Here is a 22839-nt window from a genome sequence, read left to right as displayed (position 1 = left end):
CATTCTTGCGATGTTAATCTTCTTTGTGTTTTTTTCCTACACTTTCTTATCAATAACAGCAGTGCAACACTCTTTTTACGATCTATGTTGCTACCTACTTTAAAAACTACGTTCAGTACTGTTGATGATCGTCGAAATAATGGTTACCTGAATCGTGGCAGCGAGATTCCTTGCCGCACGAAATTCGCCGAAATAACCTATTCGCTGTTTTGTGTTTCGACCCTAAAGGTCTATCCACACATATCCGGGCCGTGACCGGGACGTGGACGGGCCGTGCTCCGTCAGGGGCTCAAAAAAATATCGTTGTGTATATTTTGTATGAACTCGTTCACACATGTCCGTGTCCGGGCCAGGGCCGGGACGGGCCTGCAGTTTATACAAAGTAGCACGCCCCGTCCACGTCCCGGGCAAGGCCCGGATATGTGTGGATAGTCCTTTAGACCGGATTTACATTTGTCGTGACGCGTCAGAACAGTATCGGTTTCATACATTTAATATGGTTAGATTTATATTAGTGTGCCGCAATCTAACGTGACGGCTTGTGTTGTGTGTATGAAACTGATACCGTTCTAGCGCGTCACGACACGACATGTCAGACAAATATAAATCCGGCTACTAACCTATCATCTGCGTTTAAAATAATATAACTTATAATATTTACTTACGTCCATTATTATCTTAAATAATGCTTAGTAATATAAAAAAATATTAGAGTATTCCGAAAAACCTTTTATACAAAACAATTGTAAATTAAAAGCAAACGTATCTGTTGAAAGTGTGCCACCTTCAAGAGTAAAAAACCAGGATTGTTAACTGAAAATAAAATAAATATTACAAAATATGTTTTTTTAATCGAACGGAATAAAAAACTATCAATATTATTTAATGGTAGATTACATGGTCAAGCTGGATTTAAATTCAAATATATGCTGAACACTATAATAATGGCTCAAATTCAAAAGTGTGAAGTTTCATGTGGCTTTGACTGTACCCAACATTTTCTTGCGTAATAGCAGAGTGCTTTATTGCTTGGTTAATCACAAATACAAACAAAAATGAATGACTGATAAAGAGTTATTTCCATTATTTTATTATTGTGGACTTTCCTCGCAATTTTATCCACCACAAAGAAAGTTTTCTGCGTCATTAGATCAGCTATATCGCCGACTTAACAATCGGTTAGTGAAACGCACTAGTGAATAATGTGTCGTAGTTGTTACTGTTCTTAGGATTGTGAAACAATTTTCCATGTACAAAAGTACTTGACATCCATCATCCCTTATACTTCATGAAAATTCTTACACATCATCTCTCTCCGACAACGAAGGGACGATGATTAAGGATTATTTTGAGTAGCGTTACTAGCATGAAAATAAAATAGGTCGGAAGCGAGATAGCGGGGGTGAGAATGGTAATTCCTCGTTTTGGTGCGGGGTCGCGGCGGCGAGACGAGGCGACTTGGCGCCACGAAGGCGGGAGCCGTCTCAGCGACGCAGGGCGTAGGAGGCTGCTACGCAGTCTGTGATCTGTACGCATCGCGAAAGAACCAACTCAATTTATAAACTTTTGATCGTACTAATAAAATTAATGTGGATTCGTAACAAATAAAAAATTTATAAATCTAACAAACGTATGCTTTTGATGAAACATCGTTAGTGTGCAGAATTTGCATTTTTTTACATTTACTTTACAAATTCATCATGAATTTACAACTAATCAATATTTTTATACTTATTTATCAGTGCAATAGTGAAAAACTTAAAACCTCTTCCAAAATAGAAATGAAAAATGTGGAACCTTCATCAAAAACTTATATTCCTGTGATAGTCCTAGAAGAAACTGATAAAAGTACTAAAGGAATAAAACTATCTCCCATATTATTCCCTAACTCAAATAAGACAGAAACGGTTATCATTCCGTATGCCAAGTAAGTAATGCTTTGTTATTGTCACTTAAATAGTACGTAGGAACAACAAATTAAGGCAGGGAGTAAAAATGTTTAATGACATTTCAAAGTGCAACAGTGTATTTCTAATGCATATTGGATTGAATAATGAACTCGTAGCCTTGGTATAATAAAGCCACATATGAAAGTGTTTTTATCACATTAAAATTCGTAAAAATAATACGAGCTACTCAAAACAAATTTATATGTGAAAGTTTATTTCTCCTATCTAAGCATAAAATAGTTATCGACTAATTTAGTTCGTAGAATCTTTAAGCCTTTCTCCTCAAAAGTTGTAATTTTGCAGATGTGGCCCTATTACTCCAAGCGTGAAAACTTAAATGTAAATTACATTAAATGACCCAATTACTTATTGCATATTGTATTTATACCTACTTTGCCCATTTCCTACCAGAGTAAAAGTGTGGGCTGAGGAAATATCAGCCAAGTTGCATGACGTTGAGAAGAAAGTAGTGCGTCCCGAAATTCTTCAAAAAGGCTTTGCAAACGTCAAAATGGGAACAAGGGATGGAGCCGCCATTGTGCAGGAAATGGCTGCAAGCCTAGAGGACCTGTTGAAAAGGCGGGCGGAGGCTGCGGGGAATATTATGCGGAAAGCCGAAAAACTATTTGCGGAAAAAACTCACCCGGATACAAATTACATTTTCGATAAAAGTTTAGTTAGTAATTACGATGTCTATATGTTTGTTCGCATTACATAAAATCTGCAAATTAGGTAGTCATGGCGTCGTTTTGAAATTTGGTGACTAATTATGGAGCATTTTGATGCGCTGATTACTAATAATTCGGTTTATTCAGTACATGGAAGAAAATTACAAAAAGACAACCCACTTAGAAGGAAATTGAAAAAAGTCTTTAACTGTCGATTTTCAAAACTATTGAGATTCGATAAATGATTCTTATCTCATACATCTTAATCAAACCTTGTCCATTTCTCTCTTTATTCGTTTGTCTCCTAGGATTATATTATGAAATACCCACTTAATTTATCGGTTTGGCTGATCAGCCTCAGCAGCGAACTGTAGTCCGCCAACATGTTGTCATGTTATACTGATACCTCTTTTCCATTTTTTCAAATTTTGATCATATTTTTCAAATAGCTCTTCCTAACGGCTACAAAGTTATCTGGGAAGTAGTCAAAATGCGAATTCAAGAAATTCAGTTTAATACTCTTGGAACAGCCCATTAAGTCAATATTTGTAACTATATTCGCCACCGTATCTTTGTAATCAAAATTTTTATTGCTTCTCTTCTTATGAAAATGTTCACCACCTCCTTAAAGTTTTCTACACAAAATGCAAGAAACAATCTGGCACGTTCAAGAACTCGCTATTACAATTTTACGTTTACGTGTTACATTGCAAAATGAACAGAGTAACTGACATTTTTCTTACACTAAAATCATTGCATTTACTTTCATTAACCCTTTGTAATGCTAGATACAAGAATGTAACTAACAATAGCCCTCGTATGTTAAAAATGAATATACGAAGGATGTAATTATAGGCTCTTTACCTAAAGTCTTTTTAGCGCAATAACGCGTTTTGTTTGAACAAACAAATATATACAATTTCAATCCGAAAAAATTTAATTTCCAAACGTGGGTACTTAGTACTACACTAATTATTTAGTATTTAACTAAATAAGAAACGAAATATGCATTAGGCCTCTATTAAGAGTCATTAAGATCCATGAAAAAATAGTTAAAACTAGCTTAAAAACATATCCGTTATCGAATTATACCCTCCGGATAATTTTAAGAAAAATCTAAAATGTTATAATAAAATATTCTGACGTGATGGACTTTCTGACTATTTTTTCTTGTAATCAACGCATTAAAAATTAAATACTACTCAGATCTTATAGGAAAAAACCACTGTAAGTCTGTGATAATTACTAAAAATGATTGCTTAATAATATATATAGTAAACAATAATAATTTTTAATAGGACTTGAAGCTAGTATACGGTTATTCTATCATTGTAATGCCGCATATTTGCAGAACATAAATGAAATAAAGAAAAAACCAGATAAACCGGAATATTGGGAGAAGCCACTGAATTGCTCTAGTATGAGAAAAGTGCCGCTTAAGAAAATGACTCATTTTGGCGGTGACATTGGTGTATCTCTCGACATTTCAAGCGTTCAAGTCGCTCAAGAAGTTTACGAGTGTGGTAAGTTTAATATATCCTTACTATTTCTCCAACTCCTCTTTGTATTTGCTTACGTATTTTTGTCTACGCCTAAATAAAATAAAGTCATTTAAGATGTAACTTTTATGACCTGGAAGATCGAAACAAATTGAAAATTCAGAAACTCGCTACCCAAAGTTAAGTCTTATGGCATTAAAAATATTCAAGTTCTTTGTAATTCTTTAATATGACAGGAAACCTCCTGTACCTATGCATTTTTTTCATTGAATTATTGCTTTATTAGGTACTTGTACTTAATGAAACAAACCATTTTGCGTACTTTTTAATTAAGATGAGGGTGAGTAGCAATAATATAGGAGAGATAACATAATATGTAAGTAGTGTTTTCCTTTCCTTTGAAATATTGATGAGATTTTTGAGACTATTTGGTTTTCATCTGAAATGATTCGGCTTCTATAGAACCAATATAGCCCGCACGCTTTCTTAGTGCGCATTATGGTAATGTTTCGTTTCTTGCACTTCGTGTTTAATTTCGTATGTTATTCGAGTTACATCTCCAACAGAGAAAATACTACTTACCTTATCTGTTATAGATGAGCGAGTGTTGCCAGACATATTTTGGTCAGAAGGACTGCTAGAGACATTTCGGCAGAATTATGAACAAGACGCCATGACGGATTTCCAGTACTTTTGCAGCGTCAAAGGATTTCTTAGACATTACCCAGGCGAGTGGCTTGTTTGTTAAGCTGGTAGTTTTATATTCTTGTAGTTTAGTAAAATGTTTATTGAACATGCAATATTTAAAGTTTTGGGTCTTATTATAGCGGCGGAATGGTCGTCGTTTTTCAAAATACATTTAAGTGACTATCAAGAAGATGTAGCGGATGTGTACGACTGTCGCCTGCGCCCGTGGTATGTGGCGGCTGGTGGCGCCCCTAGGGATATACTTGTACTCTTTGATGCCACTGGCTCCATGGTCAACTCTACAAATAAAGTAAACGCAGAGCAATTTACGCAAACCTTACTAAATGCACTCACCGATGACGATCAGGTCAATGTCCTACGATTCAACGAGAAAGTCAAAGTGGAATCGCCCATCGCGTGTTTTAATGATAAACTCGTATCTGTATGTATACGTTTTCGTCTTTTTATTTTACTTCAATCCATTAAAATTGATTTTATTATAACTACAACAATGTCACATATAGCTTAGAACAGACTGCAACAAAATAAATTGTTTTCAGTCTCACCACGTAAATTCAGCTGCAATGTTGGCCGTACTAAAGGATTACTTAGTAACAAATTATACACATTTAGAGAACGTTATACGTGAAGGAGTAAGGATTTTACAAAGAGAACAATACAGGACCGAGAAGCCACCTTCGTGTCAGCAAGCCATTGTACTGATCGCAGATAGCATTCCTCTTAACTACACTGATGTTATGAGGAAAGCCGATCCCACAGGGCGCATAAGGTAACATTGATATGTTTACAAAGTGACACAACAGTCACGGCAAAGGACATCAGATATCATCATTCCGTTATACAAACTAGAGATTAGTTTGTATCACAATATGGCTAGCACGGCAAGGCGCGACTGGCGCGAGAGCGACTTAAAGCGCGAGATACTGCTATTCTCGCAGATATCTCGCGCTTTATGTGGCTCTCGCGAAGTTGCGTTCGTCCGTGCTAGCCTTACTGGTGTCAAGAAACGAAACTATTATATAGCGCCACATATTTATCGTCTAAATTTGATTCTTTTGACGTTGATTCGGCAGGTTGTTCGTGATATGGTTACACGACCCGTTTGGCCTGCGCGATGACTCTAAAGAATACGGTCAGTGGCTGAGCTGTACTAGTGACGGCCATTTCGCGGAACTGGTGACTTCCAGTGACGTCACGGAGCAGGTCATGCACATCCTTCACGTGCTCGAGCGTCCGCTTGTCGCGCAACGCAACAAGCGGCTTAGGATATTCAGTGATATTTATGCACAAGTCGAGGTAATTTTAAATAAGTAATAAAGACCAAGAAACTAACGATTTATTGAAACCACCACTATCATGAGGTATCAAGGGCTTGATAATTTTAGTAGCAGTGAGCTCCCTGTGAAGGTGTTCGTCCGGGGAAGTGCTGCCACAACAGACCACCTGCCACCTTACCTGTTTCTGCCGTCAAGTAGTAACGACAGCATTGTTGATTGTGTTCCGGTTTTTAAGGGTAAGGGTGCTGGTGAAATTAGAGGCAAATGGGACTTGTTAACTTAGTTTCAAGGTGACGGGCACATTGGCAGTGCGTCTTTACCATCAAGCGCACTGATAATAAATTAAATAGAAACTGCAGATTTTCTTAGTACCATTTACGGAAATTCGATAAATAGCCGACTTGCCATTCAAAATTTGAAATCTCTGTCACCTAAATCATACGGTAAACCCAGCTATCTCTAGATTAATATCGTTAGTTATTATAAATTATCTGTGAGTATATCTATGTCAGGAAATTCTGTGGTATCAACATATAACGATCTCACTGATTTGTCATCAATGGCTATGGCAGTAATTATTACTAACAGCTTTACATTACGTATAGCACAGGGATATTAATGAGTTGGGAATAACTTCAGCTGTTGGTGATGACAGTCAACCACGTGCCGATCGAGATTTCAAATTATAAGGTCACCTAGATATCCTACCAACGTACCAGTCTGCTCTGTGAAATAAAGAACAGCAAACAGCATTCCACTAAAAAAGAATATGTAAAGATTTGAATAATACTAAGAACGCCTAATTATACGAAAATGCGCTATCAATATTGATACGATAATAATTTTTCGCTGCTCAAAATATATGTACAAGATACGTAATTAAATACAAGTCCAAGGTGGGTATATTAATATTCTAAATCACAGACCACATAAATACTTGTAAAGGTATAAATTGGGACAATTTCCAATGCATTTTGTAAATTTTAGTATAAATAATTTTTTATTTATGCCAACTTTTAACCGTGTACAGGACCCTCGAAGAAGTGAATTCTACTGGAGAAGAAAAGAAGATGACGAGCAAAGGTACCGATATTCACAGCTGAGGAAAAACAAGGACAAATTTCTCTCGGAATTAGAAAAGTATAAGCACTACATGAGACAAGAGAATCTTGTAAGCATTTTATTAGATTAGTCGTACTCTGTATAATTGCATTTCAATTTAATTACCTCGAACATGTCGGAGTTTGCATCCACACAAAGAATTAGAAGAAAAGCAAACAGAACTTCTGAACCTAAGGGCTCATTCAGAGTGCAGGCCCGGGTGCGGCGGCGGGTGCGGGCGCGCGGGTCTTGGTATCTTCCCTTTCACAGTGCCGAAGCGGCTACGAGTCGAAATCGCAAACAGACGCTAGACGCTAGACCAAGCACTGTGAGAGGTACGGGCGGACCGAGCCAATAGCTCTACCCGCGCAGCCGCACGGCCGGCCCTGTGAACGCAACGAGCGTCAACGTACATTTGATTTACACGCCCGCCGCCACTCTGAATAAGGCCTAAGACTTTTCAATTTATGTCTCAGGGTTCTTTTATACATGACAGACAGATGACTCCACTCCACCTGATGTTAAATGGAAAGTGGAACCCAAACGTGAAGGTACCTAATGTAGTGTTGATACAATCTCTGCCCTGTGGCTAGGGCAGTTATTGTATCTCCACCCTACATGCCTACATATATAGGGTGACGGGCACAGTGGCATTACTCCTCAGATCTTTGCGATTTAAAGCTCCGAGTGGCACTGCAACTATTATGGACGGACGACTCGTTCGTCCCCTTCACTTGGTATAAAAAAGGGACAAGGCAAAGACAAAAGAATGTTCGTACCGCACACATGCATTTTACGATTGCCGTGATTGTAAAGAAACAATTTGTTTCAGAATGACTCTGGTCAATATTATGAACTAGAAAATATTCATTACCGACTTCAAATTACCGTCTCTGTACCCATCTTTGACGAAACAACCAGTGAGGTATGTAAAGAGCAAAGTACGTTGATAATTTTTCGTATTTATTTATTGTTATCCTGAGACTAATTTTCACTTGTTTTTCTTTAGTTTTCAAAATAGAATTAACTGCTTTATACACAAATTTAAGTTATCTGTACAATAACAATGCTTATTACCGAAAATAACGGATAACTCACGTATTTAAGTCGAATTTTTGCTGAACATATTTCGAACCAATGCGTGGTCCTTAATCATGAGATTCCGCGGCGGTGACTCGACGGAAACTACTCCGTACTAAACAGTTTCCGTTATTTTCGTTAATATGTCTGAGTCTCATGGTGGTTTCCTATTTAAAAATAACAATGCTATACAAGCCGGCTATACCTGTGTAACGTTTTGGTGTGAGCTCTATGAGGATAGGTACATATGTATAGAGATAAAACCTCTTAGATAAGTAACGAAAAAGAAAGTACAACCAGTCAAGCCTGAAACAGAAAATTAATAACGAATTCTTAAGTCGGATTCTTAGGTTTTCGTGATTGCTTTCACAGTTTTGCAAAGGTCACATGGTCGTGACCATGACTGAATCACCTACCTTATCTTATTACATCGTGACTTTAGCATTATTTTATTCATTTAGCATTATTATTTTGCTTCTTAATTAATCTTTTTTTTGTTTCAGAATGTTACAATCCGACTGTCTGAAGTAAGTATATTGACACTATATACATAATAAGTATGTATTATATTATATTATTATAGTATTATATATTATATATATATATATATATAATATAATATATATAATAGTAAGTACGAGTATGTATATTTGTTAAGTAGGAGTTTTCGTAATTATACATTGTCTTCATAAGGCAGCATAAGAATAATCATTTCGCGATCCACAAGTAACTTGTCAAACTACTTACACAACATGGCAATAACAAAATAATAAAAATTATTAATAATTTATTTGGTTTACCAACAGATATTACATTGTGACTTCTTTACTAGGTACATTGATTTGTAGTTTTAAATTTAACGCACAGCTAATTACAAGTAAACACTTGCTGAAAAATGGCAAAAATATTATTATTAAAACAAATAATAACGACGACGTGTATACAAAAAAATGTTATTTTATTTTAATATTTTTCAAAAAAGGTAAACAATCAATTCGGATAAATAAACCTAGATTTCGTATCATTATATTGGCCGATTTTTAACCAGACACGTTTCACTCTCCTCCTAGTCACGCCTAGCATGACATGTATCAATCCACTTACGGCCTACTCCTATACACAAGTTTCATTTTGTACAAAAATTTGTATTCAAAGCTCTCTACGAATGTTATGTTATGGGAGTTATTAACGTTAAAATTTTGGATATTTCTAGGTTTATTTAAAAAAAGTTATTGTAGGCGTTTTACTGATTAGGTAACGTACTTTTGATATCAGAAGAAATTTTGATATCCCTGTGTTTACGGAATAATCCTGGGAACACTTTATGATTACACCTGTATACTCGTGTACATATACAATGCTTCTATTTTCTTAATGTCCCTCGGCAAACTTCGTGTTTCGGCTGTCGTCGGGTTTTATTCAGTAGCCTCTATAAACCGGACTCTTTCAATCGATTTGGAACATTTTGTAAACTGTTACATTTTTTATTTATTATACAATGGGAAGAAAGCCGCTGAAGTCACAGCCACGACATAATTTTCTTACAGCATGTACTTGTAATTAGTATTATACTTCACACGGAAATCAAAACCAAACAACAATAAAGTACGGTGTTCTAAACTCAAATTATTATAGATTTTAAAACTAATAATTAATGGGCATGGAAATTAATATTCGTGTGCTTTCGGAAATCCGATAATTCCGAGGTACATTGAGAAAATAGAAGCACTGTACAAACGCAAATTACATCGTAATGAAGCTGAACCGTGTAGACGGATACTAAGTAGAGGGTTATATAAACGATTGTTCACCGCCATCTTAACGTGCATTAGGAACTTCACATACTTTCGAAGATTTATGAAGCTACCAAGTATACATGTTTTCTAACAATAATATAGAGGTGACAATAATCAATAATCTTAATATGTAGAAGATGGAAGTACTTCTTTACAATGGATCCTTATCGTATCTATATCTATGAATATGTAAAATTAATACAGACAAATTGTTGTTTATTCCTTTTTATCATAAGTATTATAATCTATCTTTGTTATTACAGGAAAAGGCAAGATGGTCTACAAGAACGGTAATAAATATAATAGTCACTTAAGTGGGTAATAAAATAAATGATAATTTAATAACAAGTAAATTTTCAGTACCCGGTAAATCGACTTTTGGGCGTGGCAGGTGTCGACATACCAATTGACCATTTGAGATTAATTCTTCCATATTATCGGGTATGCCTACATATCATTAAATTTTCACCTTTACAATTAGCCACCTTACAAATTACAAAATACTTACAAATACAAATAGTCACCTTTTACAATTCAACAAAAATCCAACTCGCAAAGGTCACATCTGCAAAACGTACTTGACAACTAACACAGTATTATCTCAAAAATTGCGTTACATTATATTTTATCTCAAAATTGCGTTATATTAATAATTTATCTCCAAAACTTCGCTATATTTGTATGTCATTCGTATACGATTTAATTTCAAAGTGACAGCACAACACTGTCGCTTTGAAATTAAATAGGTAATACTAATATAACTCAAAGCAATTTTGAAACAATACAACAATGTTAGTTGCTTTGTGCGAAAATTACAATTTTCAGGAGCTAAGTCAGGTTTAAAGATTCTAGCAATTAAATTAATCGATATATTTTTAGGCTAAATAAAAGTGTTATATAATTGATATAGGTACATATAATTTGTTTCATATAATTCGTATTATTTTTATGACTTTAGTGAGATAAAAGCACTTTTGACGTATGATCTGATACACATGACTTTATGACACCAAGGTTACGAACTGTTTAAGTAGTCGTGAATTGGGAAATTTCTTTCCCCATTATATTGCACATTGCACTAAACGAAAAAGTCAACTTTCGGGAAAATGCGTTCAAAGTTTATGAAATTTGTTTAAATTTGAAAAAGAGAGATTTCCGTTTATTCACGTTATGGTTTTGAATTGTGTGATATACTATATTTATAATTGTAAACAGATAATTTAATTATCTATTTACTTTTTCAGTTAGGTGCTGGAGGATCCCTGTTCATCATTGATCATAGAGGCAATATCGTCCTGCACGACAACGTCAAGCCTGTTGTAAGCTCTAATTAATACAACTTTAAGAAACTTTCTTGTTAGTCACAATATTCAAATCAAATTATTGCTTATATAATATTTTTTAACTGGCCATATTTCTTCCCTCTTGCTGCACAACACTACGTCGGCGTAGGTGCTGCAGCAGGTCATAATCACAGAGTTAAAATAATCGATCAGAACAAATCTGTTGTGTTATTTTTAATGAGTGTACAGAGTCCAGTATGAGTAATGTGTATATCGTCGATGACTGTATGACCACTTGGGGCCAAAGTAACATTTAAGCTAAAGCACGTTTATCACAATAATTTGGCCTAAGAAAAGACATCAACGTCTTTACTATAAATCTCTGACTTCAGCCTCTAAAAAGATAACGAAGTCATCATTTGCCGTCTCCGATTGTAGTATAATAAAGGATATATGAATAGCATCGCATTACGAAATGTTTTGAAACTTCAAAATATGTTAAAAAGAAATAAGTATTATTATTTTTTTAACATCTTGCTCTGTATTTTTTTTCCAGTTTGAAGGTGACATTTTGAGACCTGGTTACCGAACCGTGGATATGATAGATTTGGAGCAACCAGGAGAAAACTTGCCTCCAAGGGACTATACTAAAACCTGGCTTGATGTAAGTTTACATTCCATCATATTTCACAAGTCACTAGATTTTTCTTTCGTATTTTTACGGTTATTTACGCAAATAAGATAAAACAGTAAAAAACAAGTCTCATTTGTTTCGTTCTATCTAGCTTAGACCTTACGAATGACAGTAAGTACCAATGGGATTACTGGAGTAGATAAAAATAAAGTACACGTGTAATATGTTTTTAAAGCCAAATCAAAGATAAATCACTCCAATCAAAAATTTGTAATCCTCTATGCATACATACATATCGTAATCCTCTGATTATAATAATACTGGAAAATCAAATCGCCAAGAAGTTGTTGAAATTTTATAATAAAAATATGATACACAATATATAGAGGCTAAATATAAAGTATAATAATTAGTTTAAGTTAAAGTAATAAGTTTTTTTTTTCATAGTTTCGCAAAGCGCTTTTAATCGATCAAGCCAAGGGCAGCCGAACGATGTATGCTAAGAATATCTTTGAGCTAGGGATGAGATCGATACAAGAGGAGAGAGAGTATCACTGGAAAAGAGTTTTGGATCATTATACGGCGGTAGTGGCGATACCAAAATACAACAGACGCTATCCTGTACATGAGGGAACTTTCAGCCGGGACTTGGCTGCAAAGGCATTTGAATCTATTATGAAACGCGATTTTGCTGTACATCCTGAATGGTAAAATCTAGGTTTTAAAAGAAACAATTACTTCAAATTAATGTAAAGTTGATTCCGTGAAACTAGTTTGAGAAAATGTGTAGGGGAGACCGGGGTTGGTAGTTCCCGGAGTAAGTTGTTCTCGCAGCAATAACTTTGCAAGGAAAATATGTAGCAATACACGTGAAGCGCGTCGTTAAAGCGTCAGGTGATGCATCTTGTCGGCAGCCATTTCAGTTACTCCGGCGACGACATGTGGCTATGTGTTCGGCTATGTGCGTGGAGCTGTCAAAATATCACGTAAGTAAATTTTTTCTTGTTAAATTTTTTGGTCTGTCTTTGTTTATTATGGGCCGATTCATACGTAATTTTTCTAAATTGTGGTGACATTAGTAAGGAATCTTGTTGTTCGAGTATTTTTTTGATTGATTCTATTACTTTGCCGGTATGTCAGTCTTCGTATAAAAACGTAACTTGGGGCTATAAGTTCCTCCCTCGAGGGGCTGGTTGTTCCTAGGAACAACTTCCCCCAATTGACCTGCAATCATACTTAAAATTTTTATGACCATTTTGTTTGTTTTAAGGATGCCAAACTCAACTGTGATTCAGATGAAGAAATGACCGATGAATAATATTACTGATGAATAAGAATGTAGTTTTTTTTAAATTTTAAGTTAACTGTGCTTAATATAAACATTAAATACATACAATTATAAAATAGGTGGTTTTATTTAAGAAAATCTTTGTTAGTCTGTCATAGTCTAGGCGGAACAATTTGCCTCAAAGGCGGAACAACGCGCCCCAAAGCGGAGCTGAATGTTCCGCTCCGAAATTTGTCAAAAATTAGCCTCTATGAAAAAGACTATTGAGATATTAGTAGAAGTCACCATATTATTACAAAAAGCGATAAACATTTCTTCAATATTACCACATGTTGCAAATCAAATCCTTCATTTTCAGTATAAAACTGCAAGTTATTTGAAAATCGGAACGATCAGTCCCGCTCTCCCCTACCGAAGGGCACAATTTTAAATCGTTTCCAAATAAAGTAGTCGAAAGTTATGATATTATCTAAACTACGTTTTGTGCCATCCATTCGATAGAATAGGTAATAATGTTTAGGTTGTACTGCAAACACGTGGACCAGCACTTTGACGAAGCTGAATTCGAAGTACGTCACTTCGTGATGCGCCGCAAAGAGGAAGCAAACTTCCCTATGAAGAAATTGAAGCACACAATGTCGCACTTGCCGCCGACTTTACTGGAAAAAACTTATCAGTGTGAGTCTCTTATCGACCAACTACCTATGTCACCTCAAATTTTTACCTCAAATTCTTTTAGAAAGATTCACACTTAAGTTCAGTATAGTGCACTGTTGCTCATATGAAATTGCATATTTCAGGCAACGAAGAACTGATGGTAAGACTGTGTAAAGAAGCAATAGCGACGGAGCAATGGGCCGACGAGACGCAGGATGAATGCGTAGGTTGCGAGCTTGGCGCTGTGACTGCATTTTTTGCTACGGGTAAAATATATGCACAGTTATTTAGTTTTTCCTTCCGACTTTGCAGTCTTGTTGAAAAACTATGTGACACATCCAGGATATCGATATCACGTACTTTGTTGCTACATGATCGAGTACCACATTTAAAATTCTGTGCAAGATTTCGGTACAATCAAACATCGTGTAATAAGCAACCACTAAGATGACTAGATGTGTAAATTTAAACATGTCCGCCATTGTTCTAAGCATTAAAAGCGACGCATTGGCCATTACACACGAACTAACATGATTATCTCAATTGAATTTTTATTGAAAGTCTAAATGTTTAACCACCATGATATTCTATTGTTTTTTGTGAAATTACTGATCAAATACTTAGAAAAAATTCCTTCGATCCGGCCAGATTCGAGCTGACACGTCTCCTAGCAAACCGTGTCAGACGCTATGCCAACGGCCGCTTTCTGTATTTGATCCTGAATCTAAGATTGTTTTTTGTCTAGATTTTATTCGATCCATCGATCGCTGCCGGATCTGTCTTTCAATATGTCTATCTCGGCTCTAGCGCCCTTAACAAAAAAGGATCGGTCGTAAATTTACGTCCTCTCTGACGTTTAGTCCCACGCTATCGGACTAAAAGTTCATTGCATGAATTAGTGAATAAAATGGTGGTTATGTGATGATTTTACATGTGCATTTGGCAAAAATATGAATTAATTGCAAACTTTCAAGTATAAAATATTTAAACCGTAAGTATGTCAAGAATGACGTGTTTCGAGGAACAGAACGGAACGCCTATTGTCAAACGAGCGGGAAGGCCATATATTTTAATCAATTTATGTTTTGTTGATATTTGTTCGTATTCGTAACGTGATAAATAATCTAAATTATAAAAATACCGTTTTGATTTGACTTTGATAAACGGCATTATTTCATTTAAAACAAATTCAACTGATGTTTTGTTCAGCCTAAATTTCAAAGTAAATTCAGCGTCAGTTAAACTTGCCATGGAGTTTATACGCCTAAACGTTCTTGCGACAGCGACCAAGAGCAGCTTGTATCCTACAAGCTGCTCTTAGTCGCTGTCGCTATTATTCCAGTCCGATAACTGAGCAAATTGTTCAAGATCACAGTCGCTATCACTTAAAAATAACTTCCATTTTCACACGATTAGACAGTACAATCGGTCAGAATTGGAGGATCGCTACTATAGACCACACGAATTTTTCTATGTGCTTGTTGTCGGATCTCGATTGTCGGATTTGTATTTGGTTTTTTAGCTGTCTATGAAAATCTATGATTTTCTCAATTTCTGTAACTCAAAATGACGTAACTATGCCATTGACTTACAAATAAATGGACGACGGGTCTAATACAAAAACCACGAAAAAAATGTCCCAAGTCGACCTATTTAAACGTAGTGACATGTAAAAGAATATGAAAAAGCTAAAACGTTGAATTTAAATTGTAATGTCATCGCTGTACTGTCTAATTTTGCTTGCTTCGCTGTCAGTCAAACAAACGAAGACTAAAGCGTGAATGACGCTCTGTATACGATTTTAACGCCCTATAAGTTCGGACACTTTTAGCGCGGACCCGACGTCCATATAATTGTAAGTCAATGAACTAAGCACAGAAAATTTTGTTTGTCTAATAAGCCCTCCCATGTTATGCACAATCCTCTAACATATTTTTTTAAGATTCCGGAAACCAGGCATGTACAGTTTGTACAGTCAAGAGCATATCTTGCTAAACATTTACGACTGTTCAGATCACTTGCAGCATATAGTTGAATTTAAATCCTGAGTGTCAAGCTTGATGTGCTCTTGGCAATGTACTCAAATTTTCTGCGATAGAAAAAAAAGGTGACAAAATTTTATAGCTACTAAGGAACAATCGTATTTTTTTCATTTTAAATGATCTGCAATACGTTACGTGTAGAGAAAGCAGCACCAAATTTTTAAACCGATTGTTGGATTTTTATAAACGATATTGGTGTGATACTTACCTACTGTAAATTTACAAACGGCAACTATTATTACATGTTTTTGTAGGCAATATTTCAAAAAAATTCACTTGGCACTTACTTAGATTTCAATTCTTACGTTTATTTGTGTTTATAGTGGATGTTATTTTCAGAGAGCGGTTTTACGCGGTGGAACCAATACCGAGTGACATCATCTCACGCGGATGCACCCAGTGGCCGTGAATGGCCGCGTGGTCCCGAAGAACCATGGTACAAGCGCGCCGCCGCTGCTCCTCCAGATACCTTGATCGTCCATGCGCCCGTTATGCCTTTACAAAGATTCAGGAGAGCTGAAGACACTTTGCCTCCCGTAAGAGGATCTTTTTGATGCGTCTAAATGAACGTGAGGTGCTGGAAAGTCACCCGCTTACAAATAGCGGCTTTTTTACAGAGTTATAAAATTTTTAATATTTTAGTGTACGTACAATGTACTCCATTGATTTCTTGGATTAGATGTGGATATCAAATTCAATCACTTAAATGTAAATCAAATACTGGTATCATAAATGCAATTGTTTATTAATTGATATGACGTAAATCGCTTAAACTATTGCGGAAATGTTGGTTTAATGCCCAATATTTCGGATTAGGTATAATTATCAAATGAAATCAGTGCAATGTGTGTTTAATTACTAAAAACTGACTCTTCTATTTCAAATGCATAATACAAAATAATCCACAGTGGTTTAAGTACTTGTAAGTACTGCACCTACATTGATGTGCCTTCTCTTACCATGTAACTTTTACCGTGCACCTTTCTTTTTGTCGCTTTAGCGCTCTCTGATCATTTTTTTATGATACCAAGTGGCGGAGCGAACAAGTCTGACCTGGTGGATTGCAGTGACACTCAGAATTTTAAATAACAAAGATCTGAGGGGCACTGCCACTGCACCCTCACCCTGAGAAATAAGTTAACAAGTCTCATGTGTACTTTCACTAGCACCTTACCCTTCAAAACCGAAACGCAGTAATGCTCAAAATTACTGCTGGACAGGAGAAATAGCTAGGTAGGATGGCAAAGCTTTAAATCACAAAGATCTGAGGTACACTGCTACTCCGCCTGTCACCCTCAGACATAAGTTGACAAGTTTCAAGTGCCTGTAATGCCACTAGCACCCTTGCCCTTCAAAACCGGAATGCACAATTACTGCTTGGCGGCACAAAAAGGTAAGATGGCAATACTTCCCTATACGAACTCTTTCACAAGGAACTTTACTGCTACCAAAATCTGAGATCTGCTGTACAACTTGTCTTAAACCTCCTCGTACGACACTACTTTAACCTTCACTTTATTATGTATTTTATCTTTCCTTTTTCTAGCTACGTACCTACAAACTACTAAAATCATCAAAGGGTGTAGGCAGGCTTCGCCGTAGCTAAAGTTGTATAAAAAACAATCAAATATTCATTGCAGCGGAGCATCAGAGATACGTGGCTTACAGCAGCGCGGCCTCTAAGTAGGCATTCCGACAAAGGTGTTATTGGTGTGGCAGGGTACCACTTCTACCCTAAGCATTTAGAAGATGTTGTCAAGGCTGTAAGCGACTATAATGTGAGTTGTGTTACTTTTTCTCATTGTGACTCTATATATGGTAATTTACAAAATCGAAACCTCTCAAACGACACATTGATACATAACCCCAATAAAGTTATATCACATCCTCGTTGTCTAAACTATAATTCTAGATAAGAGTTGCTATGTATCTGTGTAATTTTATCATCTATAGTTTAACTATGAATATAAATATATAAATATTAGACAACATCACATACGTTGCTCCAATCCCAATGTAACTAAAGCACTTGTATTATGGAAATTGGAAACACTTACCATGCGTGGTTCTTTTTTGAAGAGACCTATAATATTTTCTGTTAATAAAGAGGCCTACGTAATAATATGGACTACGAGGTAATATAGACTAGTAAGGTTGGTAAGGAGGACTCAAATAACCTTTAACTTTCAGTGCAATGACTGCCAGTACCAATGTGACGGCGTCAATTGGACGTGCGTTCTGATAGACGAAAACGGGTGGATCGTAGCCGGACACTGGATAGAAGAAGACGAGATCACTGAGGAAGATCCTGTCAGGCAAGCTAAATGAAATAGAACACAAAAACAAAAATTATAAAGACTTAACCACTTAAGTCCCGGCGTACATTAAAATGTGCATAATATGGGATGTCTTTCGTGCCTATGTAATATTTTCCTATGATCACGTAAACGCCCAGTTACATTATAATGATAATAATTATCGTATATAAATTTAGCGTTATATATTCAACATGACCGGTATTCTTGCTTGGACATGAAGCATGTAATACAATTACATCATAATTACTTATGATTGTTTAGTACATTTTAATGTTCATTGAGCGTTAGGCGCTTTCCCGTTGCAGTTTGCTGGGTCTTAGGAGGTTAAATCTGAAAAACAAATAAAATTGTGACGTCACACTTTAGTAACGCCATATACTATAGGTACTTACACTAACACACTAAACAAGCAACTAACCGGTTACTGAAAGTGGAGTGGTTTGATGTTAGTCGAAATATTAGAAAACGAGTTTCAAAAAAAAATCTAAAATGTTTTATTCAGAAGCTCAATCATTACATTTATGTAAGTGGTATGAGACTCTCTTTTAAGTATGTAAATATTTCCCGCTCTTGCTTATGGTAGATTGAGGTCACGCATCAAAAATATAGGTATCGGGCTAGTGCGTGCGTGCGTGCGTGCGTGCGTGCGTGCGTGCGTGCGTGCGTGCGTGCGTGCGTGCGTGCGTGCGTGCGTGCGTGCGTGCGTGCGTGCGTGGTGTGTGTGTGTGTCTATATTGTTAACATTTTCATGCGGCCTGACATGCAAAACATTGTCTATAGATATAATAAACATTATGGTGCTTTGGTAGCACTAGAGCTACTCTATGTGACAGAGTTCGTTCAGGGAAGTACTGCCACCTTACCCATTTTTTCTGCCGACAAGCAGTAATGTCAAAAATTACTGCGTTCCGGTTTAGAGGAGTAAGGGTGCTGGTGAAATTACAGGTACATGGGACTTGTCAACTATGTCTCAGGGTAACGGGCGCAGTGGCAGTGTCCCCCCGATCTTTGCGATTTCAAGCTCTGAATGGCACTGCAACTGTTATGGATAGGCGTGTCGCTTACCACCAGGCGCACGACTTGTTTGTCCCGTCGCTTGGTTTTATAAAAAAAGGTGGACAAGTGAAATGAGCGTTCTGTGGGTACAATTTGCTATACCCTGCCAGAATCCATGTGGTATTACTATTTTCTTGTAACAATTGTATTTATACCAGTGTTAGGCAAAATTTAATTGTTCAGGCAATTAAAGATTGACAATTAATTAATTGTCAATTGCGAAACAGCAATTAACAATTGATTAATTGTTGATTGCGGTTCTCGCACCTAACAATTAATCAATCGTTAATCGCGTATATCTGCAATTAACAATTGATCAATTTTCAATCTTTTCAATGTTTTTGATTAACAATTAAAACTGACAATTATGATAAATTTATATGGGTGACTGAGTGGATGAGTGAGTAGGCGAGTGAGTGGGTGAGTGAGTGGGTGAGTGAGTGGGTGAGTGAGTGGGTGAGAGAGTGGGTGAGTGGGTGAGAGAGTGGGTGGGTGAGTGAGCGGGTGAGTGAGCTCACTCTCTAACCCATTCCCTAACCCATCCCTAACCCACCCCTATTTTCTGCAATTAATTTAATTGCAATTAAAATCAATTCAATTGAAATCAATTGCAATTAAAATTAATTGCGACGTTGCAATTGCTTTTAATTGAATTGATTTCAATTGAATTGATTTTTTAATCAGATTGAATTTCTGATTGAAATTTAATTTATAACGCCAAACACTGATTTATACCATGGTTACCATAAAACAATATTCTATTCGATTCAGAAATATCAATTTATGAAGATCGACCAGCAAGTCCGCGTCCTCCTGGCAGATTTATAAAATATGACTGGATATTTCGTCTTATACTTTTATGCAAACCCAAAGGAAAATACGAGCATTGAATTCCACAGTACACCATCTTGATATACAATGACGTAGAGTATACTGCACTCTCTTTGTTAAAAGATCAACTTGTATCACCATTTTAGGGTCAAAAAGTATCGATTCAGCATCTACATATCAGCTGATTACTTTCGCAATTGATTATAGTCTCTCTCTCTCCTCGACATTATTATTCCCATCTGATGATGAGGTCTGTTTTTCTTGTGGGAAGTACAAGAAGGACTCCACTTTGCTTTGTCGGACTGATTGTTTTCAGAAACATGACAGCTCCTTATTTGGTATACTTTGTTCAGCCATAACAAATAATAATATTAATTTATTTCAGTCAATTAGGCACATATCTGTTAATGACAATAAAAACAATGATAACACATATTTTGAAAATTAAAATTATAAAAATAAATTATAATAAAAATTACAATATAGAAGTACTTAGTTATTAAAAATAGAAAATACAAATATTTGTTTTATAAATTAAATAAAAGTGGGAAACTAATAATCATTACAATATATAAATTAAATTTAATGAATAAAGTGGAATACAAAAAACAGGTGCTTCCTTGCGTAAACTTGAAAACCAATTCGCATAAAATTGAATCTCATTAGACAAGAAGATTTCATACCAATGTTTGTCCATCAGGGAACATTTATCACGACTACACCCACATGCAATGAGAGCTTTATTGGACAAGAAAATCTTCGAACTCAATTGGATTCATGATTACCAAGGCGTCTGTTTCCCGTCTTTGAAAAAAGGCAGCACAGCTTCAATGGTAAGTTAATCTTCGAACGTTATTATTCAATAAACTTGTTAGAGTTTAACCTTTGACACGTAAAGTTTGTTTTTACGCATTTATATAATACACATATTACTTGGAAGCATGAATAAATATAAAAGTAAGTATCTATCTAAGAAATGCTTTAATTTCAGGTGATGCCTACGATAATAATGTCATTGTTGAAATCGGTTAGCTTACTCTTCCATATTGCTAGAGAATTTATAACTGTAATCACTATACTAAGCTCAAGTAAGTATATGGCTTTAAGTTCGTGCTAGGTTTTACTCTATCTATATCTATATCTTTGTATTAATAAATATAACAAACTAGTGGAATAATTTCACAAAAAAATATTGAATATACAATACAAATTTACTAAAGTATTATTAATTTTGTAGATGCTTTGGTAGCAGCTGACACGGAGTTTGAAAAACAGAAGCGACGGAATCGTACCAAGCGAGATTACGAGCGGGAGAAATTCGAACGGCTCCACGACAATCGAATTCTTGTCAACCGAACTTTTTTCTTGGCCTGTGATAGATCAAGGCCGTTATATGTGTTAACTGTAAGGCTATAATTTGGTTTTACTTTTATACAAGCTTTGCTATGAATTTTCCAGATAGAACTACCGTATTTTTTGCATTTCCCAGGTTAGAACTTCGAGAATAGTATGTAATATAAGGAAATAAAGAGAATCATTTATTAATGTAAGATTTAGCATGAGAAAAACCACTTTTGCTTCTTAATAGGTATCTATGCAAAGTACGGCAATTATTTAATGATGTTTAATAAAAATTTTAACATCAGAATAGGGTAATTTTCAGTTCAGTATTCTCTATCTCAATTCAGTGGCAATATTTGTTACTTAAATATTCGAGTATATTATCGTGAGATTTTAAATAATATTTCAGGTTACTACACTCGAATATTAAATAATACTTCATCATAATATACTAGAATATTTAAATAATAAAAATTGCCACCGAAATTAGGTACAGAAAACGAATCTGAAAATTACCCAATAAAGCAATTCATTTTAGCGCGACCAACGCAAACTAGATCTCCTAAAAGGACCAGCAGACGCGTGCAAATGGCCGTTGGTGGGCGCTCCAGTGCCCAAGACCAATCTCATACTGCTTGCGATTATGAACAACACATTATGTACCCATTCGAAGACCGGAACTCTGCCTAATGATCCGTTTGTCAATCAACCGGTAAGTTTTTATCACAGACCAAATAGTGCTTTTTAGCTACAAATTAAAATTGTAAGTGTCAACCCCATCTAGTGCGCCCGAAACGTACTCGCAAGCTACCGACGACCCGACATCGCGACGACCACCCATCGCCGACTGACATAATCGATTAGTCTTTCAGTATGTAGATGGCGCTTCCCACAATCAACTCTGTTTTGTCAAAATATTATAATCTTTTGCATGACTAATTAGGGTAATAAAAACTACTTCCAGTACTAGCCTTATTTATATAACCAAGTCCAACGACCCTTACCCCCGCGCGCCCCAATGAGTATTCGAACCACAGACCACATGAATACTAGATTCGGACGTTTACATACGTTGGTTCGAATTTTTTTTTATAGATTGTTTTCAGTAGCAGTAAAGCTCCTTGTGAAAGAGTTCGTCCAGGGAAGTACCGTCACTTTACCTATTTCTGTACGCGGTAATCTAATCATTACTGCGTTCCGGCTTTGAAGGGTGAGGGTGCTAGTGAAATTACAGTCACATAAGATTTCTTATGTCTCAGGGTGACGGGCGCAGTGGCAGTGCTCCTAAGATCTTTGCGATTTAAAGCTTTT

The 22839-nt window shown here is 36.0% G+C and overlaps 1 protein-coding gene across 1 annotated transcript; it reads left to right on the top strand.

Annotated features, from left to right (window-relative positions):
* Nucleotides 1-1781: 1781 nt before the first annotated feature.
* On the top strand, nucleotides 1782-22498 carry LOC113234895 (voltage-dependent calcium channel subunit alpha-2/delta-3-like). Its single transcript, XM_026470417.1, has 25 exons — nucleotides 1782-1927; nucleotides 2361-2625; nucleotides 3969-4140; nucleotides 4713-4844; nucleotides 4944-5245; nucleotides 5364-5593; nucleotides 5898-6120; nucleotides 7132-7272; nucleotides 8035-8127; nucleotides 8786-8809; nucleotides 10342-10368; nucleotides 10439-10519; nucleotides 11323-11397; nucleotides 11918-12025; nucleotides 12443-12702; nucleotides 13804-13961; nucleotides 14084-14206; nucleotides 16322-16518; nucleotides 17623-17760; nucleotides 18173-18297; nucleotides 20888-21020; nucleotides 21179-21275; nucleotides 21425-21591; nucleotides 22067-22240; nucleotides 22493-22498. Exons 1-25 carry the CDS (start codon nucleotides 1782-1784, stop codon nucleotides 22496-22498), a joined length of 3597 nt encoding a protein of 1198 aa, XP_026326202.1.
* Nucleotides 22499-22839: the final 341 nt, after the last annotated feature.

The sequence above is a fragment of the Hyposmocoma kahamanoa genome, unplaced genomic scaffold (genome assembly GCF_003589595.1).
Source record: "Hyposmocoma kahamanoa isolate Upper Pololo Valley unplaced genomic scaffold, ASM358959v1 86, whole genome shotgun sequence".
NCBI classification, from domain to species: domain Eukaryota; kingdom Metazoa; phylum Arthropoda; class Insecta; order Lepidoptera; family Cosmopterigidae; genus Hyposmocoma; species Hyposmocoma kahamanoa.
This window is presented reverse-complemented; position numbering and strand designations above follow the sequence as displayed.

Bases quoted from the DNA above. Each gene is read 5' to 3' on its own strand.
- LOC113234895 (XM_026470417.1), top strand. From the start codon at position 1,782: ATGAAAAATGTGGAACCTTCATCAAAAACTTATATTCCTGTGATAGTC. The intron at 10,520-11,322 runs GTATGCCTACAT...TTACTTTTTCAG, and splicing joins TAATTCTTCCATATTATCGG to TTAGGTGCTGGAGGATCCCT. The intron at 21,592-22,066 runs GTAAGGCTATAA...AATTCATTTTAG, and splicing joins GGCCGTTATATGTGTTAACT to CGCGACCAACGCAAACTAGA.